The 18,029-nt window shown below is 42.1% G+C and overlaps 1 protein-coding gene across 1 annotated transcript in view; it reads right to left on the reverse strand.

Annotated features, from left to right (window-relative positions):
* Nucleotides 1-18,029, reverse strand: part of LOC146629837 (CD48 antigen-like) — a 34,269-nt gene that overhangs the window by 2,652 nt on the left and 13,588 nt on the right. The window contains exon 2 of the mRNA XM_085355419.1: nucleotides 10,182-10,511. Within this exon, the coding sequence (XP_085211545.1) occupies nucleotides 10,182-10,511 (330 nt within the window). The remainder of the gene's footprint in view (nucleotides 1-10,181; nucleotides 10,512-18,029) is intronic.

Consider the following 18,029-nt stretch of genomic DNA (forward strand, 5'->3'; position numbering starts at 1 on the left):
GATGGAGAACATTCAGCAGATGGGGAGTGTTGGGAGGTTATTCAGATAGATGAGTACTGTCCTCAGGGACCTGACAGTTTTCACCTGGTGCATGATGTGGTCCCCCTTGCTCGAGCAATTGATGATGTGACTGCTAGTTTCAGAGAACAAGTGAACGAACTGGCATTAGCATATAATGTGAGCCCCATGACTTTAAATCAGGCTGCAGTGAGCCACATGTGTGGGAAAAATGATACATATAAGGGGTTAGCTACCTCAACTCCTACCTTGGGAGTTAAAACTCAGTCCACACCCGGTCCCAGGTCAACTGCTGCCTGTGATGATGGCCATGTGCCCAAGGCTAAACAGGCACTTGATGCGGACTCCCTGCTTGTTGATCCTGTGCCAGCGGAGGTTCAGAGAGTTATCGTGGAGCACATTGTAAAACATGACTCGCCCATGCATACTCCCTCTGCTTTTGAGCTCCGCTCATTTTCAGGAAATTCTCCAAAACCCCCTAATGAGGTAGAGTACAGGGTATGGCGACTTAGAGCTAAACAGGTACTAAATGACTCTACCCTTTCCGAAGGGCAGCAGCGCCGTGTTTTCCTCGATAGCTTGGCTAGCCCTGCTTTGAATGTAGCCCTTTCTATTGGGTCTCAAGCACCACCAAAAGACTACCTCGATGAGCTCGACAAGGCTTATGGCAATGTCACTGGAGGTGAAGAGCTGTATATCCAGTACCTAGAGACTCATCAGAATAGTGGAGAAAAGGAATCTGATTACTTGCGCAGACTCCAGACGTTGCTGCAGGAGGTAGTTGACGGTAACGGCAGGCCTTCTGGCACCCTCCCACAGCACTGGATGCTTGTACCAGAGAGCAACTGGAGGAAAAGGAAAAAAAAAGAAGAGGAGTGGAGGAAGTATGTTCGCCCCCTTGTACATGCTTATAACTGTACAAAACATGACGCAACTGGAGAAGCGCCCTTCCTTCTGATGTTTGGTAGAGAGCCACGGCTGCCGATGACACTTGCATTGCTCAATAACTTTTTCCTGTCATTACAACAACAGATTGCTGGGTTAGTGCAATCTCTGTCGGGTGATAGTGACGGGGACGTCACACTTTAAGCAGGGGTGGATGTAACCCAGTGTTAATTTGGTTATCTGATATTGTGTGATATTCAGTATATATGTATATATCTATATTGGGTGTTATAAAATGTTCTTCAATGATTTTGAGTTTTTTTTTACTTGCTATTGGTTTGCGGCTGCTTTACGACAGTCGACTGTGGTAGTACATCCTAGCGGGAGGGGCTATGAGCTCACGTGGCTTGTAGCTGTGCCAGAGAGCAAGCTTGGGTGAGCTAGCGGGGAATATCTCCTTCTGCAGTAGCCTTAAAAAAGACTATTGTTCGTTCTCCTGCCAGACGCCTCGCTGCTGTGCTGCCTTACTGCTGTGCTGCCTTACTGCTGTGCTGTCTCGCTGGTGCCATTAAAGGACAAGCGGAGGGGAAAGGGAAAAAAATTCAGTGGAAGCATGTGTGTGAATGAGAAGGACACAGTTGGAAAAGTGAAAGTTCGAGGAGTAGAGATAGCAAAGGTAGATGAGTTTAAGTAACAGGAATGTAAAGGAACTGTGAATGCACAAGAGAGGTGAAGAAGAGAGTGCAGGCATGGTGGAATGGGTGGAGGCAAGTCTCCGACTGATTTGTGAAAGAATGGTAACAGCAAGAGTGAAAGGGGAATGAGACCTGCTATGATGCATGGTTCGGAGACAGGCACTGTTAGATTTGTATTGTTGATTGTCATTTATGCTTAGAAACATTTACCCACATATGCTTAGAAGTGTATAACCATTTGTAGATTGAAAGAATGTCTCATCCTAGGAGGTCTGTAACAGCTCTGTGTAGCATGAAGGGGGAGTGCGTTCACTCCCTCTACAGAGTGTTCCGGCGTAGATCACACCTCCTAGGAGAGGTCGTATCTTTTCTTATTGATTTATGGTATAGCAAGCACACGTATATCTGTTTAAGTATAAGAGCCTTTTGTTCAGATGGACCGCTAGACTCCTGGCACCAGCTTTGGGGAGTCTTCACAGGGTCACATCTGGACACCACACACACACACACACACACACACACACACAGTATTCTTTGTTCACATGTATACCTATGTAAGATGTCATATGTTAATGACCCTATGCATATTCATGTAACCACAATAAAAGGAGTGCTATGGGGAGCCTGGCTGAGAGTCTGACGGAGGTCAAGTGGTGGAACGACACTCGGCTCCAGCCAGCTTTCCCTCATGCATGAGTAAAACCAGCCTGCTTGTGTCTTGCTTTGCAGTGTAACTATATTGTCTTCAACGTTCCAGCGGATAGGTACAAGCTACAAACCTATCATTAATTGGTCCTTCGAGCCGGATCCCTGGAGTCGACATTCACCGGGGGGAGAAGAGGCACGCGGAAAGACTGACGTCAGCCAGGAAGTTCCTGTGGATTCGCTGTCTGTCCTTTCTCCTCGATGAATGGCGATCGGCGGGATTCGAGGCTGATATTACACGCTAAGCAACACCAAGTAAGTTTAGAGTCCAACTCTATAACTGTACGTCTTCGCCGCTCAGTGGGGCGTTGTCCGTGGCCGCTCAGTGGGGCTAAAATTCGCCATCTAAGTGGGGCGATGTACAAAGCCGCTCAGTGGGGTTTTTTGTACAGAAGCATTAAGTCGCAGAGTTGCGCAGTTCGAACTTTTTTTTGTTCGCCGTCTTAGTGGGGCGAAATACAGACCGCTGTGTGGGGTACTGTAGTGAGTTCTCCACCGCTCAGTGGGGTGTTGAGAAGTTCCGCGGGGTCCAGATTGTGCTGGACAATAGGCCTATTTTGTGTTGTTGTCATTGTCGTCGTCGTTGTTGTTGTTGTTGTTGTGTGAGTGTGTGCGTTGCAGAACATGTGGTCTGTGACACCGACTGTTGTTGTTATCATGGGTTTCTAAGCAACCAAGAGTGAGTCGGAGGGAGACAGACGTTTGTGCTGGACTTTGCTCCTGGCAGCACAAAGTATTTATGTAAAAAAGAGAGAGAGCGACGGCTTCACAGCTGCGCGGGTTCACGCGAGCGCGGTCACGCGGACCTGAGCCGTGCGGTTAATCGCAGGCTTATAAATGGAAGAGATTCAAATGTTAGAAGTTTTCAGAAAACACACCAGCCTTGGAGAGCTGTGGAGAAGGCCAGCCCACATCAGCAGCACTTAAGATATGCTCTGGTGAATGGCTTTCCCCCCACCCCTTGCTGACACAATGTTTATTCTTTAGCTTGCCCTGATCGACAGCAGCCTGTGTGCCAGACCATAGATGTAATTGAGGTGGATAGTTGTTAAAAGTAATCTACATTAAGCTTGTGGTTGCTTAAATTCAGTACAATGACATGTGAGGTGAAGTGATATAGGTAAATATTTAAACTAATGAAGTGCATAGAGGCACTTGACCTGTGTGAAAGACTGTCGTCTTGTTATGAGCCATTGTTGAGATATGGAGCACACCTGTGAAAACAACTAATATGCTGAACCCTGTATGAAACATCTAAAAGTACATGATGGAGGAGCTGTGTTGAATATGAACAACACAGCTCTGTGGGCAGAGCATGCAACTACTGTGTGATGTTGCGTTGCAGTTTTTTTTCTGAGCTGATGAGCAAGCTACACATTATCAGATCAAGAGCTGTCTGGGAACTACTCAAAGAGGGGGAAACAGGGAGTGTGCAGCGTTTCCGTGAGCAGTTTTCCTGCATCTTGACTTGTGTGTAGAGTGTTCATAACATCAGCATCATGTTTTTGTTTATTTGTTTTGTTGGGTCGAAAATAATTAAATAAACGTGTGATCATGCTTATGGATTACCATGGCACATATCACCAGCCACGTGATTTATTTATGCAGATGAAAAAGTGAGTGTGAATGTGTCTGACATCACAGTGTTTTTGTGCACTGTGCAAAAGTAATTGCCTTTGATTGTGAGTGAGAGCGGTGATTCTGCAGGTCACCAGCTATTGTAACGGGAAAAAAAAAAGAGTGAAAAAGAGACAAAAATTACATTGTAGACGAAGAAAAATAATCATGGGAAAAAGGTTTCGTGTTGATCAGCCGAAAAACAACTACAATGTCATTTTATGCTTTTAAGAAAGGACTGTTCACACAAACACAGACAGAGAGAGAGAGAGAGAGATGTGTGTTGATTAAGCAGCGATGATAATAATGAAATGTCTTAGTTTGTCACTTTCAGGTGAAAAGCAGACCTGAATCAATTTTCCACATGCAGCGGTCGGAAGAAAGTTATAGTTTAACATCATTGGAAACGTGCAGGCCAAGTTTCTGGCTGACTTATTACAGCGCAATGTGTATGTGTCTCTCAACCTCACAAGCAAGTGCTCACTCCTCCCTGAAGACAAGGAATGCAGCTCCAAAGAGCAATAACATGGCAGATAAAGACAGCAGCAAGTCCTGAGCAAAGAGTCCCAGTAAAGCAGCAGCAATGTGGACAAACAGCATCAGAGAAGAAGAGCAAACCCATCATCCTGACTGATCGGATGAATGGCACTGTGTCTACAACAAGCTGAAACTTCACTGTGCATGTGAAGAAAACGTTTGAGGAGAACTGAACAGTTGGAGTTTGACATTTGCCACCTGTGGAGTAAAATGGCAAGAAGAGACAGTGGAACACAGGACAAAGCTGAAGGAGAACTGCCGGGACTGTTGAAGTGGGAGAGGACAAAAGAGTGAGAGGACAGAGTGAGAAGACTAGGTGAGAACACATAGGAATTATTTAATGTGGGAAATCAAAATTTGGGTTAGCAAACCTGGGGAAAAAGAAAACTGACTGCTTAAGTTGGAAAATTGTGAAGGAGTCTGAAACATATACAAACATATACAAAATCACACAGAACATGCCTTAACCCTACTAATACAAACACAAAATAACTCATGAAGATTAGACATTTTAAGCGTGAGTCTGTTTATCATCTTGTCCAAGTCACCTCGTGTGATGCAAAGACCAGTGGAACTCATAGCACAGAACATGCTCTGTTGGAGATGCAGCTCCACAGACATGCTTGTTATCTTTCATCAGTGTTAAAATAGTGTCAATTTAGCAGACACTTGTTATCAAATACTGAATTTATCCAATAAAAAAAATTGACTCTCTAGGTTGCAGGACAACAGTTTAACTTTTGTGGGAAAAAAGATCCTGGTTTGACCAACCAGTGATCAGACAATAAATTTAGTTATTAATATAGTAAATTGGGAGAAGCTTCCTGCTTGATTGATGCAGCACAAGTAATTTACTGTATGAGGGAAATTCTCTTTTAGTGATAACATTTTGAACATGCATTTCTGTTGTCCTGTCAACTTAGTGGGTTAATAGCTGATATGCAAATTAGTTGATTGGTTTTTAGATTAATGAAAGGTGACTGAATTCTAGCACGAGTGAATGGGATGTGTTGGAGTTTGTTAGAGTGGAGACTCTAAAACACTGAGTTTCCTGTTTTGATGTGCGAGTGAATCCTGTATTTAGATACACAACTCTGAATACGTCAGAACAAACGTCTTTTGTGAAGTGCATGACAGCATGTCACATGTTTTATGATGAAGGGAAAAAGGAAAAATTGAATAAAATAGATCTGTGGCTTAAATGAGTGAAGAGCACAGACCGGGTGATTAAACTCATAGCTAATATGACATTAGGGTTATGTTGTGTGTTGTGCAGTTGATGGTTGGTTTGGAGTGAATCTAGCTGATGATTCTTCTCCTGTTGTGAAGATGATGAGGAGTTTGTGTCATGACTTAACAAGGCCTTTTTATTTTGATACTTTCACAGTGCACTGAGAGTTTGGTTTGATAATCTCTGTTATTTTTTATTTTTCATTTTTGAACAAGCACTGATTTTGCTTGTGAATTTCTTTTCTTTGAGCAGATCTGCAAGTCGGGAATTAAAAGCGTTACACATCGTCAAGAAAATTGTTGCAAGTGAGTTTCTCCACATTTAAAATGGGTTCAGGAGAAAGCCACTTATTTGGGACAATTAGGAAATGAGAGTCCCCCCCAAAAAGGATTCAACGAGGAAATCCAGTCTAAATTATTTTTCTTTTTGAAATAACGTTGTTTTGCTGAGCGTGGAAACGAATGCGATGATAATTTCCACAATTAGCAAAAGAAGGAACCACTGACTGAATGAGTAAGAATTTTAAAATAACTGACTGACTGACTGAACATGATTGTGTGAAGTTAACCCCCACCTGACAAAGGTGCAGATGAACCCATGTGTTTCCTTTTACAGGAGCAGAAAGATGACAGCAACACTCGAGGTTGCATGATGATTTAACCTTTTAAATGCCATTTTCTGTGTCTGTGCATTTATCAGGTGTGTTATTCATAGGCTTGTGTTGCTCACAGAGGGAGCTGTGACAAAGTATGCATACGCCTGCGCAAGCGCTAATATTTGCATTTTCTTTTCTTACAGCATGCCAGTTCTTCATGTGAATTGATGATGCGATTTATACCAGGACAACTGGTTGATGTTTTTTCCTACTACAGGATTTCTGGGTTTATGTGTGAGGAAAACTGTGTTTACCGGTTATGAGTAGTGATGCTGTTACATTGTGTTTTTGGGAAAATGTGACGGTTACTTTGATGATATGTGTTAGGTATTTTAGTACCATGGGAGCATTTACTGGATATTGTTTTATAGTGACATTATACAGGAAAACTCTGTCATTCAACAAGGTTGAAATACCACAGAGATCACTCCCTCAGCTACATTAGTTTCTTAATCTTTTAGACGCCTGTTGAAGGCCAAATGGTTTGTTTCAGATTTCACTAATGAAAGAACTCTTCGTTTTGTGCCTTGAAAATATGTCGCTGAGATAATCACAATTGTAGCTGAACTGATACACTACACAAAGGATGCTTCTTCACCCAAGGGCAGGAAGACGCTGCCTTATCTTGTTCTGTACTGGTTTAAACTGATAAATCTGCTGTCTCATGAATTTTACCCTCTATATAAACTGTTGTACTTGTGAATAAAGTTGAGTCACTTTGGGAAGACAATCTAAAGCAGTCTCTGTTTTCTTGTTCTCCCAAGCTGCTCCCGAGCTGCTCGTACTAACACGCTGAATGGCATGCTTGAATATTACTTGAGAATATATTTGACTGTGTTACAGACTAAGGGACATTCTCTGCTGATAGGTGAAGGTACATTCTCTGCTGATAGACGTCCACGCCTCGGAGGAAGCCGATCCACGGAGTAGGCCCTGGAAACCGTTTCCTTCAATATGAATAACATATTTTCCACAGCAATGGATGGTTGATTTTATGGTGTTTTTATGGCACCTCTGGAATGTGGTTGGCCGACGCCTGCCCACCAGGATAATCAATGTGTGTTGCTAATGTTTGTTTTTTGAGACTGCATGTACAAGATTCAGCAGAAGCGGACAAGTGACATGAGACAAACAAATAAGAGATGCGGTGTTATGGAATAGTTAATATGGGCTCATTTGCTGGCCACTCTTGAGCCCATAAATAATATATGAGTGGAGTGACTTTGCTTAAGAGCAGTCACTGATTACGTTAATGTTGACTGAGTACATGGGATGATCCATGTCTGAGGCGACTTATGAAAATAATTGTAGTTTACTGATTTGAGAAAACCTGCACATGACACTTGTCTTGCTGATGTTGAATGCTTCTTGTTCTTATGATACAATTGTTTACAGGTATGTAGTTTGATTTCACTTCCAGATCTTGTTTTCCAGGCCATGATGGTGTGTATGCAGGCTCCTGGGAGAGCCCGGTGTTAAGCAAACTTAATATGCAAAACACACTAGCATTTTTGTTGCAGGATTATAGGTCCAGGGTGGTGCTGCTCCTGGGGAGGAGATGCCCTGATGTTGCCTGGGATATGATCTAGCTAATCTTTTTCTTTAAGACAGGAATCCAGGTTTGGTGAGTTGACGCATGGGTGTGTCCATGCGTCAAGAGGAGGGGTCCAAGGATTAACAATGTTTTTTATTAAACAATGTTTTCTATTATTGTTGCAGTGATTTGTGTGATTAACAGTTTATTTACAGGTATTAAACCTATGCAAGTGGTGCATCCATGTTCAGATGAGGCTTTGATGGCCTATAAGTGAAGTTCACTGAACTAAAGAATGTTGTTTGATGATTGTTGACATGCTCTCCAAATAGAAGTTTTCCCTCCTAGCAAGGAAATACAGGTGCAGCAGTAATCTCCTGAGAAATCTTAAGAGGCCAGTGAGAAGCAAGAACCATTCCAGGCATAGCTGACAGCCCAGGCAGTGGTTGAGGTCAAAGGTCGAGCTGGTTGGGGCCCATCATGAGATCAGACTTTGGAGCCACAGCAAGGACCATGAAACTGCGTTGGACTGAGAGCTGTGCCACGGGGGGTTTCCAGAGGCCAACAGAGGAGATTGTGGACAACAGACGGGCACCTGAAGGATGAGGGGAGCGTGCCAAGCTCCATCGACAACGCAGAGGGAGTCTAAGGATGGTGGTGATAACAGCAGTTTCCTATGAGGTCTGCAGCTTTGGAAATAGCTGAGACCCATGTTGACAAACAACAAAACTAACTGGTATGTTTGAATGTTTATTCTACATACATTTGGACTCTGGTCCTATGGACAATGATGGAAACAACTGGAAGAGACATTCATGACGCCCTGCAGAGCTCAAACCACCCTGCAGAGAGACATGTGATTTGCACACCCGGAGGAAGCATCACCAAGCTGAGATGTTTTTGAAAATGTTACTTTCTTATTTTCACTATTAAATTAACAATTTCTTTGTTTGCTTGTAGGATGCAGGTTGCCATTGGATGAGATTAATGAGGAATGGGATAACTGCTAATACATTTGTTAAACTGTGTACTTTTACAGTAATTTAGGGTGATTTGACATATGCTGAGTATAAAAATGTTTGCATTAAAACTGTCAGTCATGAGGTATTCATAACTGGGAATTTTTCTAGCATAAAGGTCAATAAGGGGGGAAATGTTAGATTTGTATTGTTGATTGTCATTTATGCTTAGAAACATTTACCCACATATGCTTAGAAGTGTATAACCATTTGTAGATTGAAAGAATGTCTCATCCTAGGAGGTCTGTAACAGCTCTGTGTAGCATGAAGGGGGAGTGCGTTCACTCCCTCTACAGAGTGTTCCGGCGTAGATCACACCTCCTAGGAGAGTTCGTATCTTTTCTTATTGATTTATGGTATAGCAAGCACACGTATATCTGTTTAAGTATAAGAGCCTTTTGTTCAGATGGACCGCTAGACTCCTGGCACCAGCTTTGGGGAGTCTTCACAGGGTCACATCTGGACACCACACACACACACACACACACACACACACACACACAGTATTCTTTGTTCACATGTATACCTATGTAAGATGTCATATGTTAATGACCCTATGCATATTCATGTAACCACAATAAAAGGAGTGCTATGGGGAGCCTGGCTGAGAGTCTGACGGAGGTCAAGTGGTGGAACGACACTCGGCTCCAGCCAGCTTTCCCTCATGCATGAGTAAAACCAGCCTGCTTGTGTCTTGCTTTGCAGTGTAACTATATTGTCTTCAACGTTCCAGCGGATAGGTACAAGCTACAAACCTATCAGGCACTAACAAAAAGAGGATTTGAAGCTGTGTGGTATGAGGAAAAGAGGACGAGCACATGGCTGTGGCTCAGGTGGTAGAGCAGGTCAGCTACTAATTAGAAGGTTGGTGGTTCGATCCCTGGCTTCCCCAGTCTGCATATCCCTGGCAAGATACTAACCCCAAGTTGCCCTCCGATGTGTTCATTGGAGTATGAATGTGTGTGAAGGTAGTTTAGTTTGCACTTGTGTTTGGAAGTGCATGGGTGAATGAGGCATGTTGTATACAGGGAGAGTAGAAAAGCGCTGTATAAGAATCAGTCCATTTACCAGAAGGTTCATGAATGTAGTGAAGGAGGACATGCAGAGGGCCTTTGTAACAGAGGAGAATGCTAGAAATGAGGTGAGATGGAGGCTAATGTATCTAAACAGAGCAGCAGTAAGGAGTTGTTGTGCATCTTTTCATGAATCAGTGTGGGAAAAAAATGTTGCCTTTTTATTAAATTGTTTTCAAGGTCTAGTGACGCGAGTGAGCGGATGTACTTACAATAAACAGTCAGGTTAAACTGCTTCCATAAGATGGTGTCGCTGATGGCCTGCCACTTGTAGATGCCTGAGTCCTGGACGCTGAGCTGTGTGATGGTCAAAGCTCCAGTCTGACTGTCCAGCTGCAGTCTGTCTTTAAAACGCACATCATAGTCACTCTTCACCACTCTCTTCTTTATGGTGGCAAGTCGCATGTTTGGATTTTCGGCTCCAAAAGTCCATATTATCTTGGCATTACTTGGACTTTCTCCTGTCTGTAGGGTGACATCTGCTCTCTCTTTTGCTTTCACAGCAGTCTTTCCTTCATTTCCACCAAAACAACACAGTATTCCTGAGAGAGAGAAGATGTGGCTCCATGAGAATTCCTTGTGAAAATGCTAAAATTACTTTTGCGTAAATGTCTTGAAGCATGTTTAATCATCCAGGTAAGCCAATCTGTTCATCTGGTTGTAACGTTTTCAGTTGAGAAATGTTTCTCCCACTGAAAATGCTATGTAAATGTTTTCTTATATGTTTCCAATATGACAGACAGAATTTCTCCTCTCACTAAGAGCTACTTTCTTTGTTCAATGATGCTGAAGAGGTCATACAGGTAAATCACCTTTCCTGTTGTTTTTACCACAGTAAAAAATCATCACTGATTAATAATAACAATAAATAAGTCAAAACACCATTAAATTTGTTTTAAAATGGGATGCAAGATTGTTTGTAATAACACTGACTGACTCTGGACTAAGAAGCAATTACTGCAGCTTCAGGCTTCAAAATCTCTCCTGTGTCATTCGACAACTGTGCACAAAGCTTGACCTTCAGTGGGTACTGCACTATTTTGAATTTGCAAGTAACTTACAGTTTTTCTCGATTGCTAAAACACTAAACCCTATTGCCTGAACCCACTTATTGAATCAGTCACTCTTTTGGCAAAACCATAAGCACTTTTCATCTGTTTAGACACATCTTGTCAACACATTGTCATTGTGATGCACCTGTGTTGCATAATGGTGAGCACAGGTGGAAAAAGTCAAACACTGTAGCTCAGGTGGCAGAGCAGGTCAGACACTAACCAGAAGGTTGGTGGTTCGATCCCAGTCTGCATGCCAAATATCCCTAGGCAAGATGCTAACACCATGTTGCTCTCCTTTGCCACATGGTGTTAGCATCTTGCCTAGGGATGCTAACTCCGATGCATCCATCGGAGTGTGAATGGTAGACTACTTAGCTCAGAAAAAAGTGCTTGTGTGTTTGGGTGAATGAATTAGTAGTATAAAGCGCTTTGAGTGCTCAGACAGAGTAGAAAAGCGCTATATAAGAACCAGTCCATTTACCAGTTGAACACAACAACTCAAAATTTATCACACTTGTGGCTAATGATGTGATATCAGATTACAGTTTTTTCTGATTGCTTAAGCACATTTTTTGTAACTATTGGCTAATTTTGCAAAACTCTTCACACAAATAAGAAAACCTGTCACCCAATAATCAAAACATTGTAGTTCTCTTGCAAAAGCGAACACAGCTAGATTAACTCTTCACACCTTCGTAAAAATGGTGTTTCCGTATCAAACAGTACACACAAGCCATCATCTACTAAGCACACAATGCGCCAACTGCACACTGATGGTATGAATACAAAACACATCTGGCTTTTGCTTTCTCTGTGCACAAGGTAGGCTATGTCAGTTTGAGCTCATACTGCTGTCATAGATCCATAAGCATAGAGGGATCCAAACTTCAAGTACTGGTGTTTATTCAAACACATCAAAACAAACACAAGTGTTTATTTCCAAGTATAGGATTATTTGCAATCGCCATAATGACTATATGGGTTACTTGGTCTGCAGTGAACATGCTTCCTCTGCCCCCAGCATCTGGTCATCTAGCAATTCTGTAAAGTAACAATTTCAGTATTTTTACATCAATGGTATTGGTGTGTTTCTCATTGGCATATGGCAGTGCTACAAATCTTTGTGCGAAGTGACTGTACTCACTGATTCTCATTTCAAGATGTCCTTATGGTGCTTGCTACAGTGTAGCGGCTCGAGTTAGGCTGGACCCGTTGGCCAGCTACCCTCAGGGTCATTCCACGGTTGATTACATGGTCCACTATTGTAGCTCTGATGTCATCAGCAATTCTATTTCTTACTCTTCCTACCCTTCCTCTCCCCCCTCCTCATCTTCCTCTCCCCCCTCCTCGTCTTCCTCTTGCTCCTCCTTGTCCTTGTCGTCCTCTTCATCCTACTTCTTCACCTCCACGTCCTCTTCCTCGGCCTCCTCTACTTCTCACTCTTCCTGCTCCCTCCATTGTACTCCGCACACACAGCTTACCTGTATTATAGTGCTTAGGCTGATTGCAAAGTGAACTAATTATCTAAAGAAGTTTTCACATGTGAAAGTGTGCCAGACAGTTGGCAAATTAGTGTTAATGATAGCCATACATGTGTATACTTTTGCTAGGAGTGTGTTGGAAATTTGGTAATTGAGTGTTGTGCAGTGAATTGTGCCTACAGTTTTGCAAAGTGTGTGTTACAAAATTGCAAACTGAGTGCAAAGCAGTTTTTGTGCTTTTAGTTTTGCAAACTCAGTGAGTGGTTTTGCTATAAGTCTGAATAGTTTTAGAGATTGTGCTACAGGAATCACAGTTAGGGTTTAAGCATTCAGAAAAAACTGTAAATCAGAGCTACTGTGATTGACCATGTTCTTGTCCATGGTATGACAATGAAGGAGGCCGGACTAAGGGTACAACCAAACATCAGTAGATTCACCGTGTCCACCATAATCCAAACATTTAGAGAAGAGCACAGGTAGTTACCTTTTTTCACATCATAGTATGTAAATGTTGACAACAGTTACAAGATGGCGCCAGTGTGTGTGGCTCGCCATCTGCCTCTTCCCCTGTTGTGTTTGTTTGTGTTGTTTTTTTTATTGCTAGAGTCAACTCTCTTTTAATGTACAATCGCCAAACTCTGCTGGACCTCCGACTAGTTGCCAGTGATCTTACCAATGCAACTTATACTGGACATAAGACGTTACCTCCATTCCTATCTGGGTTACCAGCTAACCTTTTTCGGATCCTGGCCTCACGGCGAAAGCGTTTCAGATGCCAGGGCAAATGCAGCGGTCTGCTCGTGAAACTTAAGGCGTACTTGGTGCGCTCTTCCCCGGCTTCTTGGAACGAACATGGATCTGTGCCTCACAATGTCTTTTCTCCGCGCTCTCTGGAGCCCATCGATGCCTGGCTGGTGCCCGTTGTTGGCTCGGATCAGATGTCCCAGCCGCGAAGGATTTTCCCTCATCTTTGTCGGCGTAGTGCGAACCTATAGAACCTGCGGTTGCTGTGTCGGGTCTCGCTGTCAGCCACGAACATGCTGACCTCCACCAGGTTTGGATTGGTGAACACTAGATCGCTGAGTAATAAAACTTTTATTGCAAGGGATTTATTTATGACCCAAGGACTGGATTTCCTCTGTATAACTGAGACATGGTTGAGGGCCGGTGAGTCCAGTGCTTTCACAGATCTTTTACCAGATGACTGCTGCTTTTTAAACTCTCCTCGAATATCAGGCAGAGGAGGAGGACTAGCGGTTGTTTTTAAGAAGCAGTATAAATGTAAACCACTGCCCTTATCAACATCACCTAGTAGCTTTGACCTGAGTATGTTTGAGCTAGGTCGCTCTCACACAGTGCTCTGTGCTGTGGTTTACAGACTCCGCAAATACAATAAGGACGTCTTAAATGACTTTTCTGATCTGTTGGCTGAAATTATGCCAAAATACAATCATGTCCTTATTGTTGGGGACTTCAATATTCATGTGTGCTGCCCTGACAAGCCAATGGCAAAGGACTTTTTAAATCTTATTGACTCTTTTGATCTTGTGCAACCTGTGTCTGTGCCTACACAAAAATATGGGCACACGTTGGATCTTGTTTTAACTCACAATTTACCTGTCTCTAACTTAGAGGTTTGTGACATTGTAGGGTCGGATCATAAGCCTGTCTTGTTTGAGGTTTCCCTTTCTTGTACCAAAGTTAATCCTCCTTCTGTTGTTGCTCGGTGCTGTCGTATTTTTAATCCTTCCTCTGCTGGTCAGTTCTCTATTGTTTTTAATCAGAACTGCAACCTTCCTGATTCCAGAAGAGCTGAGTACTCAGTCTGCCAAACTGTTTTAGATTCGGTGGCCCCCTTTAAGCTTAGGCAAGTAAAAGCCAAATCTGAACCCTGGCTGAATGAAGACACCCGGGCTGCCAGAAGAAAGTGTAGGAGAGCTGAACGTAAATGGAAGAAGGATCAACTGCAGGTGTCATACCAAATATTACAAAACTACTGGAATTCCTACCAGAAGACTGTAAAAGATGCTAAGAGGAAACATTTTGCTGCTATTATTCAAGACTATTGACATGGTCCTTCATGCTCCACAGACTGCTGGTGTCGAGTCTTCTCAGGAAACTTGAGAAAACTTCCTGCACTTCTTTATTGATAAAGTGCTATCTGTCAAAGCGCAGACTTCCCAGTCCGTTCTCGACCCTTCTACCCCTGTCCCTAGTTCTGCTGTCTTTGACAGGTTTGAGCCAGTTTCCTTGCTCTGCGTGCAGGAGTTGGTTGCTCACATGAAGCCCTCAGGTTCCCCTTATGATGCTCTCCCTCCTCGATTTTTCAAAGAGGTTTTTCTCACTATAGCATCAGCTGTACAATCCATTGTAAATAGTAGTCTGTCCTCTGGTGTTGTACCTGTCAATCTTAAACATGCAGTGAATCAGCCTCTACTCAAGAAACCTGCTCTTGATCCTGATATTATTGCAAATTACAGACCTATTTCCAAACTGCCTTTTATCTCAAAAATTATTGAAAAGATAGTTAAGTGTCTAAATCCAATCGAGAATCTGTGGCAAGAGCTGAAAACTGCTGTTCACAAATGCTGTCCATCTAATCTGACTGAGCTGGAGCTGTTTTGCAAAGAAGAATGGGCAAAGATTTCAGTCTCTAGATGTGCAAAGCTGGTAGAGACATACGTTAAAGGATTGGCAGCTGTAATTGCAGCAAAAGGTGGTTCTACAAAGTATTGACTCAGGGGGCTGATTAATTACGCACACCCCACTTTGCAGTTATTTATTTGTAAAAAATGTTTGGAATCATGTAGGGCTGCCACGATTAGTCGACTAGTCACGATTACGTCGGCTATCAAAATCGTCAACGACTAATTTAACAGTCGATGCGATGTTTGAAGCTTTGTAAGATCACAAAAGACGCAGGAATAAGTAGCAGGATTTAAGAGTGTAATAACGGACTGAAACAGAAGATGGCAGCACTGCATGTACAAGGATGCCAGCTGCCGTTAAACCCCGAAGAAGAAGAAGCTGTGTCCCAGAATTCATAGCGCGGCCCTGCTCAGTTTCCAACAATGGCGGCAGCTGTTTTTTTTTTTTCCATATATTTTTATTGAAATTTTTTATAGTACAATACAAACAAATGTTGAACACCCTCACATTCACACATCCATCCATACATCAAACCTGCCTACATCACATTCAAATGTAGAAATGAGCATAGTTCTCACAGCAATACAAAAATACAATGGGTTAGGATAGACAAGATTCTCCCCTCCTTTCCTTCTTCTTTTCCTTTTTGTTCATAAATGTCCTTCACCTCCACTCCCTAAAATAGTCATATATGGCTTCCACATATTCACAAAGTCCCATTGTTTGCCCTTGGCAATATATGTCAGTCTTTCCAGGCCTAGAGAGATTGCAATTTCCTTCTTCCAGAGTCCCATGGAGGGAGCATCCATACTCTTCCAACATAGCGCAATGGCTCTTCTGGCTTGAAGTAGTCCGTAGTCCAGTAATTTAGTTTTTTTCCCCGATTGCTTAAATTCCCTTGGATATATTCCAAGTACACAGAGTTTTCCTATTAAAGGGATTTTTACCTTAAACACTTCAGACAGATATTTGATAACATCTTTCCAAAAGTCCTGGATTTTAGGACACTCCCATAGACAATGAAGAAGAGTTCCTTTTTCAACTAGACATTTAGTACAGATGTCCGGAATATCATTGGACATATGATGAAGCTTGACAGGTGTTATATAGGTTCTCATGAGCCATTTATATTGCAGTAGTTTAAAGCGTGTGTTTATTGTTTGTTTTTGTGCTTTTAAGCAAGCCTGGTTCCAGTCATTTTCATCTATGTCCTCTTGGATCTCCCTTCTCCAAGCATCCAGTTTATCTGCTGCTGAGTCTTTGGAGGAAAGCACCAGTAAATTATAATATATAGAGAGAAAACCTTTCCCTTTTGTATTCTTAACACATACCTCCTCTATTTTTGTCAATGGTGGAAGTTCAGCAATCCTTTGCAGTTTTGATGACAAATAGTTTTTCAATTGTAAATATTTAAAAAAATGCTTTGGGGGTATTAAATATTTTTTACACAACTGATCAAATGTGAGCAGCATGCCATCTGCATATAGGTCTTTAATTTTTTGAATGCCTTTATTTTTCCATATTTTAAATCCCCCATCACTTTTACCAGGCGTGAACTTTTCATTTCCCCAAATAGGGGTAAATCGCGAAAGCGATGGAGGATCGCCCACATATTTATGAGCTGCATGCCAAATTATAATTGTATTTTTCAAGAAAGGGTTCCTTGTAGTTTTTTTTAATATCTTAGTGTCTGAAGAATATAGAAAAGTGTGTAAGGGAAGATCTGGAACAGATTTTTGCTCGATGTCAACCCAGGCTGGAGGTGTTGTTGGGCAGAAATAATGGGTGGCTGATGTTAGTTGGGCAGCCATATAATACCATCTGAGGTTGGGGACTTGGAGACCTCCTCTTTCATAGGGCAAGTAAAGTAGTTGTAAGCGGAGCCTTGCCTTCTTATTATTCCAAATAAATTGGTTAAATAGTTTGTTTAAACTGTCAAAAAATGAAGTTGGTAGAGGCAACGGAAGTGTTTGGAAGTAATATAAAAATTTGGGTAAAATTGTCATTTTTAGGATATTTATCCGGCCTATCATAGATACAGGCAGGTTTGTCCAACGGTTTAGCATTTCCGTGACCTCTCCTACAAGGGGATCATAATTTATTGAGGTTATGTCCTTGAGGCTTGGAGTGATCCTAATGCCTAAATATTTAAAGCCTGTTGTAGTTGTCTTAAATGGGGTGGCCACCACAGGGCTTCTTCTTTCTTCCTCATTAAGAAACATTAATTCTGATTTAGAATTGTTAATTTTGTATCCTGAAAATTCTCCAAATGTTTTTATTAATGTTACTAAATTAGGGATACTATCTTTCAGATTAGTCAAAAAAAATATAATATCATCTGCAAATAAAGAAATTAGATGGTCTCTTCCTCCAATTCTTGTCCCTGATATTCCTGCATTTGCTCTCACAGCTATGGCCAGAGGTTCTATTGCTAACACAAAGAGAATTGGTGACAGAGGGCAGCCCTGCCTGGTTGATCGCTGTAAATTAAAGGGTTTTGATACGTTATTATTAGTTAAAACTTGTGCTGTTGGATGTGTATACAATAATCGGATCCATTTCAGGAATGTTTCACCTAGTCCATATCTGGGGAGCACTTGTAAGAGATAATTCCATTCTATTCTATCGAAGGCTTTGCACGCATCTAGTGATAGCAGCGCAGTGTCCTCCCTATTGTTTTTCTCATAAAGTACATTGAGGACACGTCTTATATTATGATAGCCTTGTCTCGTTTTAACAAAACCTTGTTGATCGTCTGTTACCAAATTAGGCACACATTTATCTAGTCTTCTAGAGAGTGCTTTACACAAAATCTTCGTATCACATCCCATAAGACTAATTCCCCTATAAGAGGAGCATTCAGTCGGAGGCTTAT

The sequence above is a fragment of the Diplotaxodon limnothrissa genome, linkage group LG6 (assembly GCF_057381915.1).
Source record: "Diplotaxodon limnothrissa isolate DT_005_m linkage group LG6, D_limnothrissa_male_GT1.1, whole genome shotgun sequence".
Lineage (NCBI taxonomy): Eukaryota > Metazoa > Chordata > Actinopteri > Cichliformes > Cichlidae > Diplotaxodon > Diplotaxodon limnothrissa.